This window comes from Catharus ustulatus, chromosome 36 (genome assembly GCF_009819885.2).
Source record: "Catharus ustulatus isolate bCatUst1 chromosome 36, bCatUst1.pri.v2, whole genome shotgun sequence".
In the NCBI taxonomy this organism is placed as follows: Eukaryota; Metazoa; Chordata; class Aves; order Passeriformes; family Turdidae; genus Catharus; species Catharus ustulatus.
Window position 1 is genome coordinate 135,211 of NC_046256.1, and position 15,295 is coordinate 150,505.

The 15,295-nt window shown below is 53.1% G+C and overlaps 1 protein-coding gene across 1 annotated transcript; it reads left to right on the forward strand.

Annotated features, from left to right (window-relative positions):
• The first annotated feature begins 323 nt into the window (after positions 1-323).
• Positions 324-7,466, forward strand: LOC117009848 (class I histocompatibility antigen, F10 alpha chain-like). Its single transcript, XM_033084224.1, has 8 exons — positions 324-399; positions 1,814-2,074; positions 5,069-5,344; positions 5,911-6,183; positions 6,276-6,386; positions 6,485-6,517; positions 6,636-6,667; positions 7,196-7,466. Exons 1-7 carry the CDS (start codon positions 333-335, stop codon positions 6,659-6,661), a joined length of 1,047 nt encoding a protein of 348 aa, XP_032940115.1. The 5' UTR covers positions 324-332; the 3' UTR covers positions 6,662-6,667; positions 7,196-7,466.
• The last annotated feature ends 7,829 nt before the right edge of the window (positions 7,467-15,295 follow it).

Consider the following 15,295-nt stretch of genomic DNA (forward strand, 5'->3'; position numbering starts at 1 on the left):
CGCCCCCCAGTTCTCCACTCCCGGCGCTTTCTTAAGGGGTCCCAGGTGGTTCTCAGAGGGCTCCAGGGGGGTCGCAGCGGGAATCCAGAGAGATTCTCGGGAATTTCCCCGTCCCCTCCCCCCCCCGCGCTCCCTCGGTCTCTTTCGCTTCCGCGTCCCAACCTGAAAAACCGCGATCTACCCGGCGACCGGTGACGTCACTGACAAATCGCGCGGCCATTGGCGGGCAGGAAATAGCGGAGCCAATGGCGGGGCCAGAGGCGGCTCTGGGGGCGGGGCCGGTGCTGAGGGCGGGGCCATCGCTGGGGGCGGCCCCACAGTGAAGCAGTGCCATGGCTGCAGCGCTGGGGCTGGGGCTGCTCTTGGGGCTCCTGGGGCACCCGGGGGGCGCGACGAAAGGTGAGTGGGACCCCCGAAATGGCGACCCTCCTGGGCTTCCATTTCCTGTTACCGGGAACCTTCTAAACCTTCATTCCCGAGCACGGAGAAACCCCTGAACGCTCATTTTGGATCCTCTTACCTCTCCATCCCCTTCCTCAGCACAAGGACCCTCCTGAACCCCCATTCCTGGGCACGAGGACCCCCTTGAGCGCCGATTTCCGGGCACCGGGACCCCCCTGTACCCCCTTATCTGGCACCGGGACCCCCCTGATCGCCCAGTCCTGGGTCCTGGGACACCCCTAAATCTCCATTTCCGGGACTGGGACCCCCCTGCACCCCCTTTTCGGACACCCCACTTTTCCCAGACCCGAGTCCCGTTCTTTTCCTTGACCTTTGGACCCCCCGGACCTTCCAACTTTCCATGTCCCCCCCGTTTTTCTCTCTCGCCGCTTCCCGAAACGGGGTCCCAGAGGGTCCCGGGTGTCCCAGGGGTCTCAGGGGGTCGCAGCCGGGATCCAATGGGATCCAGATGAACTCCCTGGAATTCCCCTTTTCTCCCGTCCCCTCCCCCACCGCACTCCCTCGCTCTCTTTCCCGTCTCCCAGGCTGCGCCTCCGGGATCCTCCCGCCTCTCCCAGCACCACACCCCTTTCCCGTGGCCCAGAGACCCCCTGGCCCCCCATTCCTGCCTTTCCCAGCTCCCAGACCCCCCTTTCCCTCCACACCGGGGACTCTTGGACCCCCTTTCCTGCGCACATGGACCCCCTTGGATCCCCCATCCCGCCTCTCCCAGTCCCTTCCTTGAACCTTGGACCCTTCCTGGCTCTCCCCGTTCCGCTTCCTGTCCCCCCCCAATCTCTTTGTCCCCCAAGTTCTCCACCCCCTACTCGTCCTGCGGGCCCTGCCCAAGGCGTCCAGAGGGTCCCTGGGAGATTGTGGAGGGTCCCAGGGGGGATTCTGGGCTCTGGGACCCCCCTGAATTTCCAGTCGCAGGCACTGGGACCTCCCTGCACTCTCTTATCCAGTACCAATCCCCCCCTGCATCCCCTTTCCCATCCCTCCCACCTTCCCCAGCCCCACCTTTTCCTTCACCATGAGACCCCTGGACCCCCATCCCTGCTTTTCTCTGCCCCCCAGCCCCTTTTTCCCTCTGCATCAAGGACCCCTGAGCCCCCCTTTCCAACCATCCCAGGTCTCCCCACCTTGTGACCCCTCTTTCCTTGGCGCTGGGGACACCTGGACCCCGTTTCCTGGCTTTGGAACCCCCATCCCACCTCTCCCAGTCCTTGTATCCCCCTTTCCTTGACACTGGGATTTCCCTGAGCCCCCACTTATGGACACTGGGTCCCCTTGCACCCCCTTCCCAGCTCTCCCAGTTCCCCTTTCATTGCTCCATGACCCCTCAACCCCCCAAATCTCCGTGTTCCCCCAGATCACTCCCTGCGTTACCTGGATGTGGCCGTGTCAGAGCCCAGCCCGGGGATCCCCCAGTTCATGACCATTGGGTACCTGGATGGGATCCCCTTTGAGCGCTACAACAGCGAGCGGGGCCGGATGGAGCCACTGACAGAGTGGGTAAAGGAGGCAGCTGATCCGGAATATTGGGATAGGAACACCCAGATCAGCGTGCAGAACCAGCTCGTGTATGCCCGGGGCCTGGATACACTGCGGGACCGGTACAACCAGAGCAGGGGTGAGTGGGGAACTGTGGGGCTGGGATTGGGATCCATGGGGCTGGGATGGGATCTGTGGGGTTGGGATGAGACCCATGGGACTGGGATGGGATCCGTGGGGCTGGGCTGGGGTCTCTTGGGCTGGGTTCTCTGGGCCTGGGCTGGGATCTGTGGGTCTGGTTTGGGATCCGTGGGGCTGGGGTGGGGTCTCTAGGGTTGGGATTGGAATCTGTGGGGCTGAGGTGGGGTGTGTGAGGCTGGGATGGAATCTCTGGGATTGGGATAGGGATTTGTGGGGCTGGAATGGGGTCTTTGGGGTTGGAATGTGGATCCCTGGGGCTGGGCTGGGATCTGTGGGGCTGGGTTGGGATTCATGGGGCTGTGGTGGGGTCTGTACGGTTGGGATTGGAATCTGTGGGGCTGGGATGGGATCTGTGGGGCTGGGATGGGATCCGTGGAGCTGTAGTGGGGTCTCTAGGGTTGAGATTGGGATCCATGGGGCTGGGGTGGGACCTGTGGGCCTGGGATTGGGATCCATGAGGCTGGGATTGGGATCTATGGGGCCAGGATGGGATCTATGGGGCTGGGATGGGCTTCATGGGGCTGGGATTGGATCTCTGGGGTTGGGATCTGTGGGGCTGGGGTGGGATCTGTGGGCTGGGATTGGTATTCATGGGGCTGGAGTGGGGTCTCTAGGGTTGGGATTGGGATCCGTGGGGCTGGGATGGAATCCGTGGGGCTGGGATGGGTTCCATGGGGTTGGGATTGGGATCCATGGGGCTGGAGTGGGATTTGTGGGGCTGGGCTGGGATCTGTGGGGCTGTGGTGGTGTGTCTAGGGTTGGAATTGGAATCTGTGGGGCTGGGATGGGATCTGTGGGACTGGGATTGAGATCCATGGGGCTGGGATTGGGATCCGTGGGGCCGGCGTGGGGTGTTTGGGGTTGGGATGGGATCTGTGGGGCTGGGATGGGATCCATGGGTCTGGAGTGGAATCTATGGGGCTGGGTTGGCATCTATGGGGCTGGGATGGGATCTCTTAGGCTGGAGTGGGATCCGTGGGGCTGGGGTGGGATCTGTGGGGCTGGGATTGGGGTCCGTGGGGTTGGGATGGGATTCTGTGGGGCTAGGATGGGATCCATGGGGCTGAGGTTGGGTTCTCTGGGCCTGGGGTGGGATCTGTGGGGCTGTGGTGGGGTCTCTAGGGTTGGGATTGGAATCTGTGGGGCTGGGATATCTGGGGCTGGGGTGGGATCCATGGGGTTAGGGTGGGATCTGTGGGGCTGGGATTGGATCCATGGGGCTGGGGTTGGAATCTGTGGGGCTGGGGTGGGATCTGTGGGTCAGGATTGGGATCTGTGAGGCTGGGCTGGGATCTGTGAGCCTGGAGTGGGATCTGTGGGGCTGTGGTGGGGTCTGTAGGGTTGGGATTGGAATCTGTGGGGCTGGGGTGGGACCTCTGGGCCTGGGATTGGGATCTGTGGGGCTGGGGTGGGATCTGTGGGGCTGGGGTGGGATCTCTGGGGTGGGATCCGTGGGGTTGGGATAGCAATTTGTGGGGCTGGCCTGGGTTCTTTGAGGTTGGGATGTGGATCCTTGGGGCTGGGATGGAATCCATGGGGCTGGGATGGGATCCGTGGGGCTGGGGTGGGGTCTCTAGGGTTGGGATTGAAATCTGTGGGGCTGAGGTGGGGTGTGTGAGGCTGGGATGGGATCTCTGGGGTTGGGATAGGGATTTGTGGGGCTGGAATGGGGTCTTTGGGGTTGGAATGTGGATCCATGGGGCTGGGGTGGGATCTGTGGGGCTGGGTTGGGATTCATGGGGCTGGGATTGGGATCTCTGGGGTTGGGTTCTCTGGGCCTGGGGTGGGATCTGTGGGGCTGGAGTGGGGTCTCTAGGGTTGAGATTGGGATCCATGGGGCTGGGGTGGGACCTGTGGGCCTGGGATTGTGATCCATGAGGCTGGGATTGGATCTATGGGGCCAGGGTGGGATCTGTGGGGCTGGGGTGGGATCTGTGGGGCTGGGATTGGGATCTGTGGGGCTGGGGTGGGATCTGTGGGGCTGGGATTGGGATCTGTGGGGCTGGGCTGGGATGGAATCCGTGGGGCTGGGATGGGTTCCATGGGGTTGGGATTGGGATCCATGGGGCTGGAGTGGGATTTGGGGGGCTGGGCTGGGATCTGTGGGGCTGTGGTGGTGTGTCTAGGGTTGGAATTGGAATCTGTGGGGCTGGGATGGGATCTGTGGGGCTGGGATGGGATCTATGGGGCTGGGATGGGATCTCTTAGGCTGGAGTGGGATCTGTGGGGCTGGGATGGGATCCATGGGGCTGGGGTTGGGTTCTCTGGGCCTGGGGTGGGATCTGTGGGGCTCTGGTGGGGTCTGTAGGGTTGGGATTGGAATCTGTGGGGCTGGGGTGGGACCTGTGGGTCAGGATTGGGATCTGTGAGGCTGGGCTGGGATCTGTGAGCCTGGAGTGGGATGTGTGGGGCTGTGGTGGGGTCTGTAGGGTTGGGATTGGAATCTGTGGGGCTGGGGTGGGACCTCTGGGCCTGGGATTGGGATCCATGGGGCTGGGATTGGGATCTGTGGGGCTGGGGTGGGATCTCTGGGGTGGGATCTGTGGGGTTGGGATAGCGATTTGTGGGGCTGGCCTGGGTTCTTTGGGGTTGGGATGTGGATCCATGGGGCTGGGATGGAATCCATGGGGCTGGGATTGGGATCTGTGGGGTTGGGATGGGGTCTCTAGGGTTGAGATTGGGATCCATGGGGCTGGGATTGGAATCTGTGGGGCTGGGGTGGGGTCTGTAGTGTTGGGATGGGATCTCTGGGGCTGGGGTGGGTTCCATTTTGCTGATAAGGGATATCTTGTGATCCATGGGTTGGGATGTGGGTCCATGGGGCTGGGATGGGATCTGTGGGTCTCTGTCAGACCCTGGGGCTCCATAGGGCTGGGGCTCTGTGGGGCTGGGACACAATTCCATGGGTCTCTGTGGGTGCAAATCCCCCCAGGTGTCCACACATTGTCGCGAGTTTATGGCTGTGACCTCCTGTCTGACGGGAGCGTCAGTGGATCCCGCCGGTTCGGCTACGATGGGCGGGATTTCCTCTCCTTTGACTGGGGATCCAAGAGATACATGGCGGCCGACAGCGCTGCTGAGGTCACCAGGAGGCGCTGGGAAGATGAAACGAACGAGGCTGAGAGGCAGACGAATTATCTGGAGCACGTCTGCCCGGAATGGCTCCAGAAATACGTCAGATATGCACAGAAGGAGCTGGACCGCAAAGGTGGGAGCAGAATTCCTGTGGGAATGTGGGATTTGGGAATGGAGGAGTTGGGAACACAGGAATTCCTGTGAGAATTCCATGGGCAGATCTCACCCCCATCCCTTTCCACAGGGAATTCCATAGGCACATCTCACACCCATCCCATTCCCATGGGAATTCCATAAACAGAACTCACACCCATCCCATCCCATCCCATTCACATGGAATTCCATGGGCAGATCTCACCCCCATCCCATTCCCGTAGAATTCCATGGGCAGATCTCACCCCCATCCCATTCCAGTGGGAATTCCATGGGGCAGATCTCACCCCCATTCCATTCCAGTGGGAATTCCATGGGCAGATCTCACCCCCATCCCATTCCAGTGGGAATTCCATGGGCAGATCTCACCCCCATCCCATTCCCATGGAATTCCATGGGCAGATCTCACCCCCATCCCATTCCAGTGGGAATTCCATGGGCACATCTTACCCCCATCCCATTCCCATGGAATTCCATGGGCAGATCTCACTTCCATCCCATTCCCATAGAATTCCATGGATGTCTCTCACCGTTATCCCATTCCAGAGCCCCCTGATGTCCATGTGTCTGGAAAAGAGGAATATGGGATGCTGACCTTGTCCTGCCACGCGTACGGATTCTACCCCAAGACTATCGCAGTCAACTGGATGAAGGGGGATGAAATCCGGGATCAGGAGACGGAGTGGGGCGGGGTCGTTCCCAACAGCGACGGCACCTTCCACACCTGGGCCAGGATCGAGGCGCGGCCGGAGGAGCAGGAGCAGTACCGGTGCCGGGTGGAGCATCCCGGAATGTCGGAGCCGGGGATCTTTGCTTGGGGTGAGGCTGGGAGTGTGCAATGTGGGAACTGGGAATTTGGAATTCCCAAATGGGGATTCCCCTCTCCCTCCTCACCATCCTGCGTTTTGTAGAGCCTCCATCTGGTGTGACTCTCACCGTGGTGGTTGCTCTGTCCATCATCGCTGCCATCGTCATCATCATCGCTGCTGTCATCGGATTCATCGTCTGGAAGCGCCAATCCGGTAACTCACGGGATGGGGTTGGGGAAGGGGCACGGATCCACCTGGCAGTGTTCTGGGAATCCTGGGGCACTGACACTGATCCCACTGTTTTTCCACAGTGATGGGCAGTACTGGATACAGCATGGCAGCTGGTGAGTACCAGTGATGGATCCAGCTCTGGATCTCTTCTGTGCAAATCCCAGGAGAGATCCTGGGTTAATGCTGGTACGTGATCAGTGCTGGAATCTCATGGATCTTCTCTTTCTGCAGGAAATGATGTGGGAGCAAAGGCTTGAGTGCAGGTATGGAGCAGGATCAGGGTGGGATTGCAGAGGGGGATCAGGGCAGGATGGACAGATTGGGATCAGGGATCAGAGCAGGGGTCCAGAGCAGGGTCAGATGGAATTGTGGAGTGGGATCGGGGCTGGATTCTGGAGCAGGATCAGGTGGGATGGATGATGGATGATGGATGATGGATGGATGGATGGATGGATGGATGATGAATGGATGGGGCAGAATCAGGGAGGGATTCTGGAGTGGGATTGGAGCAGGATGGATGGAGCGGGATTGTTTTGGGTGCATGGAGCAGGATATGTGCAGGGAGGACAGAGTGGAATCAGTGAGGGATTCCAGAGAGGGATCTGGTGGAATGGATGGAGCTGGATTGTTTGGGATTCCAGAGCGGGATTGGGGCAGGATGGATGGAGCAGGATTGGGCAGGACCAGGGTGGATTCCTGAGCAGCTCCTGCTCTCCATGGACTCCAGCCAGGTCCATCCTGTGGGATGGGGACAGGGACAGGGTGACACTGATCCTTTCTCATTCTGGCAGTAATCACCACCTGAGGGATCCCTGGAGCTGGATCCGGCCCCTTCCCTGTTCCCAGGAAAGCCAAGAGCTGCCAGCAGAGCTCATCTCACTGCTCCTACACACCCACAGCTTTTGCTAACGCATCAATTTCCCATTTTCCAGTGTTTTAAAGGCGAGAACCACAAATATCACCAATGCTTTAGTTCTGGTTTGAGATTATCCTACTTTGGGCAATAAATCCTGCTTGGGGCAATAAATTTTGTTGAGACAATAAATCAGGTTCCCTCCTCCAGTGTCTGGCTGTTCCTCTCTGGGAGCCAGGAATTGGAATGGGGATACTGGGGACAAGGATGGGGACACCAGGATGGGATAGGGACAGCAGAGACAGAGATGGGAGCAACAGGACTGGAATGGGGACATCAAGAGCAGGATGAGGACACCAGAAGCAGGATGAGGACACCAGGACTCGAACTGGGACTTGCCAGCCACCCCTGGCTCCATCCCCCAGGATTCATTTCCCGCTCTCTGTCCCATGTCCGAGGTGTCCCCAGGAGGGTTTGTCCACGTTGGACTCCTGGAGGGGCAGTGGCATGGGGGGAGGGGTCAGGCCAGGCCTCATTGTCCCTAAAGGTCCTTGAGTGTCCCAGAATTGGGACTTGGGATCTCAGAGTGGTTCCCTGGCCATGACCATGGCCATGAGATGAGAGTGACCATGAGTGACACAACCCTGAGATGACCATGACCATGGGGTGACCATGACACACCCACAACCCTGACCATGAGATGATTTGGACCAAGAGATGACCATGGGATGGCCAAGGCATAACTGCGGCCTTGAGGTGACCCTGACATGATCGTGGCTATGAGGTGACCATGACATGACAATGACACGATCATGAGATGATCATTACAGTGAGATGACCATGAGCATAAGATGATGGTGATCAGGAAATGGCCATTACCCTGAGATGACCATAAGATGATTGTGACAATGAGATGACCCCAAGATGACCATGACACCACCATGGTTATGAAATGCTGGTGGCCATGAGATGACCACAACACACCATGACTATGTGGTGACCAAGACCATGAGATAATCATGACACAGCCATGGCTGGGAGACGATTGTGACCACAAGGTGACCATGAGGTGACCATAACCATGAGAAGATGGTGATGACCATAACTGTAGGAAATAAGAAAAGCCCTGCAGAGTAAATGTGGGAAGATAGGTTGAAAGGATAGTGCAGAAGGCAATCTTTGCCAGTTAGTTACACCTGTACTGATTACTGACAAGTAGAAACAGCCTTGCCTGCCCAATTAAGATGGGTGTTTTAATAAAAGACAGGGCTAGCTGGCCACTGGTCCCAGTTACAGTTGGAACAGACCCAGGGACTGCTGCAGTTTGGGATGGAGTCTGCTGGCTGTGCCGGAGGGAGATAAGGGACATGTGGTCGTGCAAGGCACTGATAAGGTAAGAAAATGTTGTGTGAGGCACAGATAAGGTTAGGCAGCTGGGTAAGGGACAGGTTGGGTTTAGCCAGTCCTGTAGAAGGAAGAAGGAAACTTGCAGAGAGGACAGAAGGAGTCAGAGCTGTGTGAAGCTACCTGAAAGAAAAGGAGTCAGAGTTGCCTGAAAGAAATTCATTGAGAGAAGGCATAAAACGTTTTTAATAAAGGGCTGTTGATGATGCCAGTCATGTCCATATTGACATAACAACTACATCCTCCCATGCCCCCACCCATGTCTCAGTTCAAAGTCTTTATTTTTACCCCAAGGTTGGATGTTTTAAAGGGATGAATAGAAATCAAATTGAAAAGCAAATCAAGGCCAAAAGAAAGGCATTTCCTTGTCCATGCCAACTGAGGATCCACGTGCTTGGGTGGGAGGGAAGAACCTTTTTTGGAGGGGTTTCCATCCCCTGTCTCCAAAATCTTGGTCTATGCCCCAGTCCATTGCCATTTTGCTGTGGAAGACATTCTTGGTCAAAAGGAAATCAAAATTGCGGCATCACGGAGGTTGGAAAAGACCTCCAAAACCATTCAGAAGTCCTGGATGCCACCAGAAGACAGGATTGAAAGCAGAAGTTTTTCTGGGGTTGAAAGTCAACAAATCCCCTCTTCCCAAGTGTAAGGGTTGGTCCGGAGATTGCCTGATCTTCCTCACAATCATTGTCAGAGACTGAGACCCTGAGACCCTTCAGACCCTTGAGACCCCAGGACCCCTCATCTTGCTTTGAGCAGGAGTTGCTGGCCCACCTAAGGTGGATGCTTGCCAAGGGACTGTGTACAGTTGTGCTTGCCAGTGCTGCTTCCATGGTGCACTGCTCTCCACTGAGTACTGGTTGTGGTGTTCTGTCCTGCACCTGATTTTGAAGCCACAGGCTCTTGAACACAGTTGTCCATAAATCTCCCCACCTTTTGGCCAACGGCCCCTCACCTTGAAACAGAATATAAAATTACTACTCTCAGAAGAGGCCTTTGAGATTTCTCTCCCCATGGATGGAAGACATCGACAGATGATCTGAGGACGCCCCATCTGTTGGTAGCTATCCCCCTCTTCTCTCTCTCTCTCTACTTCATTATCTTTATCTCTCTCCCTCTCACCATTACCCCAAAACTGAGTTGTTGACCCTCAATAAACTGCTTTGCTGCTTGCTGCTGAACAAAACCTTAGTCTCTTGCTGTTGTCTTTTGCACCCGATGGTACACGCGAACCATCACAACCCCTGCTCAGGTTGTGTGAGCCAGGAAACCATGAGATGACCATGAGGTAACAGTGAGATAACCATGACATCACCACGAGCGTGAGATGATTGTGACCATGAGATGTTCACGAGATGACCACAATACAGCGTGGCCATGTGGTGATCAGGACCATGAGATGATCATTGCGATGAGATGACCACGACCATTGAATGACCATGACTGTGATACACCCATGACTGTGACAAAACCATGGCTGTGACGCTGCCATGACTGTGAGATGACTGTGATGTCATTGTGGCCATGAGATGACCATGAGGTAACCATGAGACAACTATGGCCATGAGGAGATCAGGACCATGAGATAACCATGACAATGCAATGACCATGACACAGTCATGACCTTGAGATGACCATGCGGTGACCATGAGATGACCATTACAGTGGGATGACAATGTGCATGAGATGATGGGGATCCAGAAGTGACCGTGAGGTGACCACAATATGATCATGGATGTGAAATAATTGTGGCCATGGGATGACCACGACCGTGAGATGATGGTGATATGGAGATGACCATGACTGTCATGGTGAGTTGCCCATGAGCATGAGATGATGGTGATAAGGAAATGACTGAAATGATGACCCTGCTCTGACTGTGAGATGACAATGAGCATGAGATATTGAGACCAAGAGATGACCAAGAGATGACCATGACGATGAAATGACCCTGATGATGGCCATCAGATGACCATGACAATAACTCAGCTATGATCCTGACATGACCATGATAAGATTTTGACCATGATTTGACCACAAGATGATCATGAGATGACCCTGACCATGAAGTGACCATGACTATGAGGTGACCATGACGGTCATCATGACACAACCATGACTATGAGATGGCCATGATATGATTGTGGCCATGAACTGTCCATGAGATCATCATGAGATGAGCATGACCATTTGATGACCATTACTGTGAGCATGGTCATGAGGTGATCATGAACATCAGAGGACTGTGACCATCAGATGATCATAACACAGCTGTGAGGTGATCAAAATCATGAGCTGACCATGAACATGACACAACTATGGCCGTGAGATGGTGACCATGAGAGGACGATGACCATGACACTGGGATCATGACCTGCCATGAGATGACATTATGGCCCTGAGCTGACCAGAAGATGATCATGAGATAACGATGACCATGACAAAACCATGACAATGGGATTGCCATTACAATGATATAACCATGACTGTGAGGTGACCATGAGCATGAGATGATTGTGACCATGAGATGACCGTGAGATGATCCCAACACACCGTGGCCATGTGTGATCATGATCGTGAGGTGAATGTGAGATGCCCATTGCAATGAGATATCCATGAGCATAGAACGATGGTCATCAGGAAATGACCACGACGCTGAGATGGCCATGGACAAGATGATCAAGACCATGAGATGACCATGAGGTGGTCATGGGATGATCATGACCATGACACAACCATGATCAAAAGATCATGACCATCAGGTGACTGTGAGATGACCATGAGATAACCATAACCATGACGCAACCACAGCCATGAGATGACCATGGTATGATTATGGTCATGAGTTGACCACATGATGATCATGAGATGACCATGATCATGAGATGACCCTGACTGTGGCCATGACTTGGCCATGAGCTAGAGATGAGCTTTACGATGAGATGACCATGAATGTGAGCTTACTGAGCATCACTGAGTATGTGATGACTGTGACCAATAGGTGACGATAAGATGAACATGCTCATGAGATCATGGTGACCATGAAGTGACCATGAGGTGACCCATGGTGGGATTGTGACAATGAGATGACCATAACAATGAGATGCCTGAGAGGATGGGATGATGGCTATCAGGAAATGACCCATCACCATGCTGTGGCCATGAGATGTCTGTGGTCATGAGGAAACTATGATAGCCACATCCGAGAGATGACCATGGTAAGATTGTGGCCAATAGAGATGAGTATGAGAGGATCACAAAATGACCATAGCCATGACCATGACACAACCATGACATGGTATGACCATTACAAGGATATAACCATGACTGTGAGATGATGGTGAGCATGAGATTGTGACCATGAAATGACCATGAGATGATCACAACACACCATGGCCATCTCTGATCATGATCGTGAGTTGACTGTGAGATGCCCATTACAGTGAGATATTCATGAGCATGAGATGATGTTCATCAGGAAATGACCATGACCCTGAGATGGCCATGAGATGAGATGATCAAGACCATGAGATGACCATGAGGTGATTACTGGATGATCATGACCATGACACAACCATGATCAAAAGATGGCCATTACAGTGAGATAACCATGAATGTGACCATGAAACGACTGTCACCATGAGATGACCATGAACATGAGATGGTTGTGACCAACACGTGACCACAATGCAACCATGACCATTTGGTGATCTGGGCCATGAGATGACCATGACTGTGACCATAATACAACCACAAACATGAAATGATCAAAGTCATGACTCGATTCTGATCATGAGCTGACCAAGGGAAAATCATGACCATGACACGACCACAACTATAAGATGACCATGATGTGATTGAAGCCATGAGTTGACCATGAGGTACCAACATGATGACCATGACCATGACATCACCATGAGCATGAGACGATTGTGTCCAAGACATGACCATGAGATGACCACAACACACCATGACCATGTGATGATCATTGCGATGAAATGACCACGACTGTTGCAAGAGGGCGCTTCGGAGTCAAAGATGAAGCCTCTTAGAGGTAGAGTCAATGCTCGTTTATTGTGCATCTGAGGGTTACATGTATAGTGCAAAGCAAAGGTTCACGCGCTTTGTGCTTACATGTGATTGGCTTATAGGTACTGTCCACGCGTCCATATGCTCGCAGCAATTGGTTTGTACTTACTGATCATGCGAATACATGATACCGTAAGCTGGCATGGGGCTTTGGCCTATACTCAAAGCCATTTCCTGGTCCTTTGGGTGCTGATGTCTAACTGCCTATACTCACTTCTTTTGATCTGTCTTCTTATCAGTTATCAAGGACAATATCTTGCAGCTGGTTTCTCTAATCACAACTACAATTACAGCTACATTAGTCAGTGGCTGTGTCTCTGGTCCGAATCCCAGGTCCATGTCTTCATAGTCTGCTCCCATGACAACATTAGGCAGTCAGGCCTTGTGGACAATCTCATGACCTGTTCCTTCATACAATCCACCAACGCCCCCACCAAATCCCCCAATACACAACCATTAAATGACCATGACTGTGAGACAACTATGACTGTAAGATGACCAGGGTGTGGTTGTGGCCATCAGATGACCATGAGGTTACCATGAAATGACCATTACGGTGAGTTGACCATGGCCATGAGATGATGGTGATCAGGAAATGACCGTGGGCATGACATGAACATGACTGTGACCATGACATGACTGTGGCCATGAGCTGACAATGAGATGACCATGACCATTTCATGACTGAGACCATTTAATGAGCATGACACAGCCGTGTGGTGATCAAGGTCATGTGGTGACCATGAGGTGACCAAGACTTAACCATGGCCATGGGGTCATAAAGACCATGACATGAGCAAGGCATCACCATGACCATGATACGACATACCCATGAATTGACCATAACAATGAGACAACCATGAGCGTGAGATGACCATGAGATGACCACAACACAACCATGGCCATGAGACCATTGTGACCATGAGGTGATTCTGAGATGACCATGTGATGACCATGGCCGTGAGAAAACCACAAGATGAACATGACAGGATCAAGACCATGACATGATATTGACCATGAGATGGCCACAAAATGATCATGAGACGACCATGACCACACAATGACCATGACAAAACCATAAACTTGAGATGACCGTAAACATATGATGACCATTACCATGATATGAACATGACAGAACTGTGACTGTGACCATGACCATGAGATGGTGGTGATCAGGAAATGACCATGACCATGATCATGAGATGACCAGGACCACAGAATGACCATTGTAATGATATAACCATGACTGTGAGGTAACCATGAGCATGAGATGATTGTGACCAAGAGATGACCATGAGACAGCCAAAACACACCATGACCATGTGTGATCGTGATCATGAGGTGACTGTGAAATGCCCATTACAGCGAGATGACTGTGAGCATGAGATGACCAAAAGTGAACTATGACCATGTCATGACCATGACTGTGAGACAATCATGACCGTCAGGTGACTCTGAGATGACCATGAGATGACCATGACCATGACATAACCACAACCATGAGATGACCATGATATGATTATGGCCATGAGTTGACCATGAGATGATCATGAGATGACCCTGAGCATGAGATGACCCTGACTGCAGCCATGACTTGGCCATGAGCTAGAGATGACCTTTACGATGAGATGACCATGAATGTGAGATTACTGTGAGAATGTGATGACTGTGACCAATAGGTGACCATAAGATGAGCATGCTCATGAGATCATCGTGACCATGAGATGGCCATGAGGTGACTCATGAAGTGATGATGACCATGACATGACCATAACAATGAGATGCCTGAGAGGATGAGATGATGGCTATCAGGAAATGACCCATCACTATGCTGTGGCCATGAGATATCTGTGAACCATGACCATGACCCAACCACAGCTGAGAGATGACCACGGTAAGATTGTGGTAGATGCATTGAACGTGAAATGATCATAAAATGATCATGACCATGACACAACAATTAACCTGAGACTACCATTACAGTAAGGTGACCATGACTGTGAGATGACAGTGAGCATGAGATTGTGACCAAGAGATGACCATGAGATGATCACAGCACAGCATGGCCATGTGTGATCATGATCGTGAGGTGACTGTGAGATGACCATGACAGTGAGATATCCATGAGCATAAAATGATGGTCATCAGGAAATGACCATGACCCCGAGATGGCCATAAGATGAGATGTTTTTGACCATGACACAACCATGGTCATAAGACGACCATTACAGTGAGATAACCATGACTGTGACCATGACATGACCATGACCGTGAGATGACCATGAGCATGAGATGGTTGTGACCAAGACATGACCACAATGCAACCATGGCCATGAGGTAATTTGGGCCATGAGATGACCACGACTGTGGCCATAATACAACCAAAACCATGAAATTATCAAAGTCATGAGACGATTCTGACCATGAGTTGACCAAAAGACAGCTATGACCATGACATGAACACAGGTGTAAGATGACCATGATGTGATTGTGGTTATGAGATAAGCATGAGATAACCATGAGGTAATAATGCGATGACTGTGAC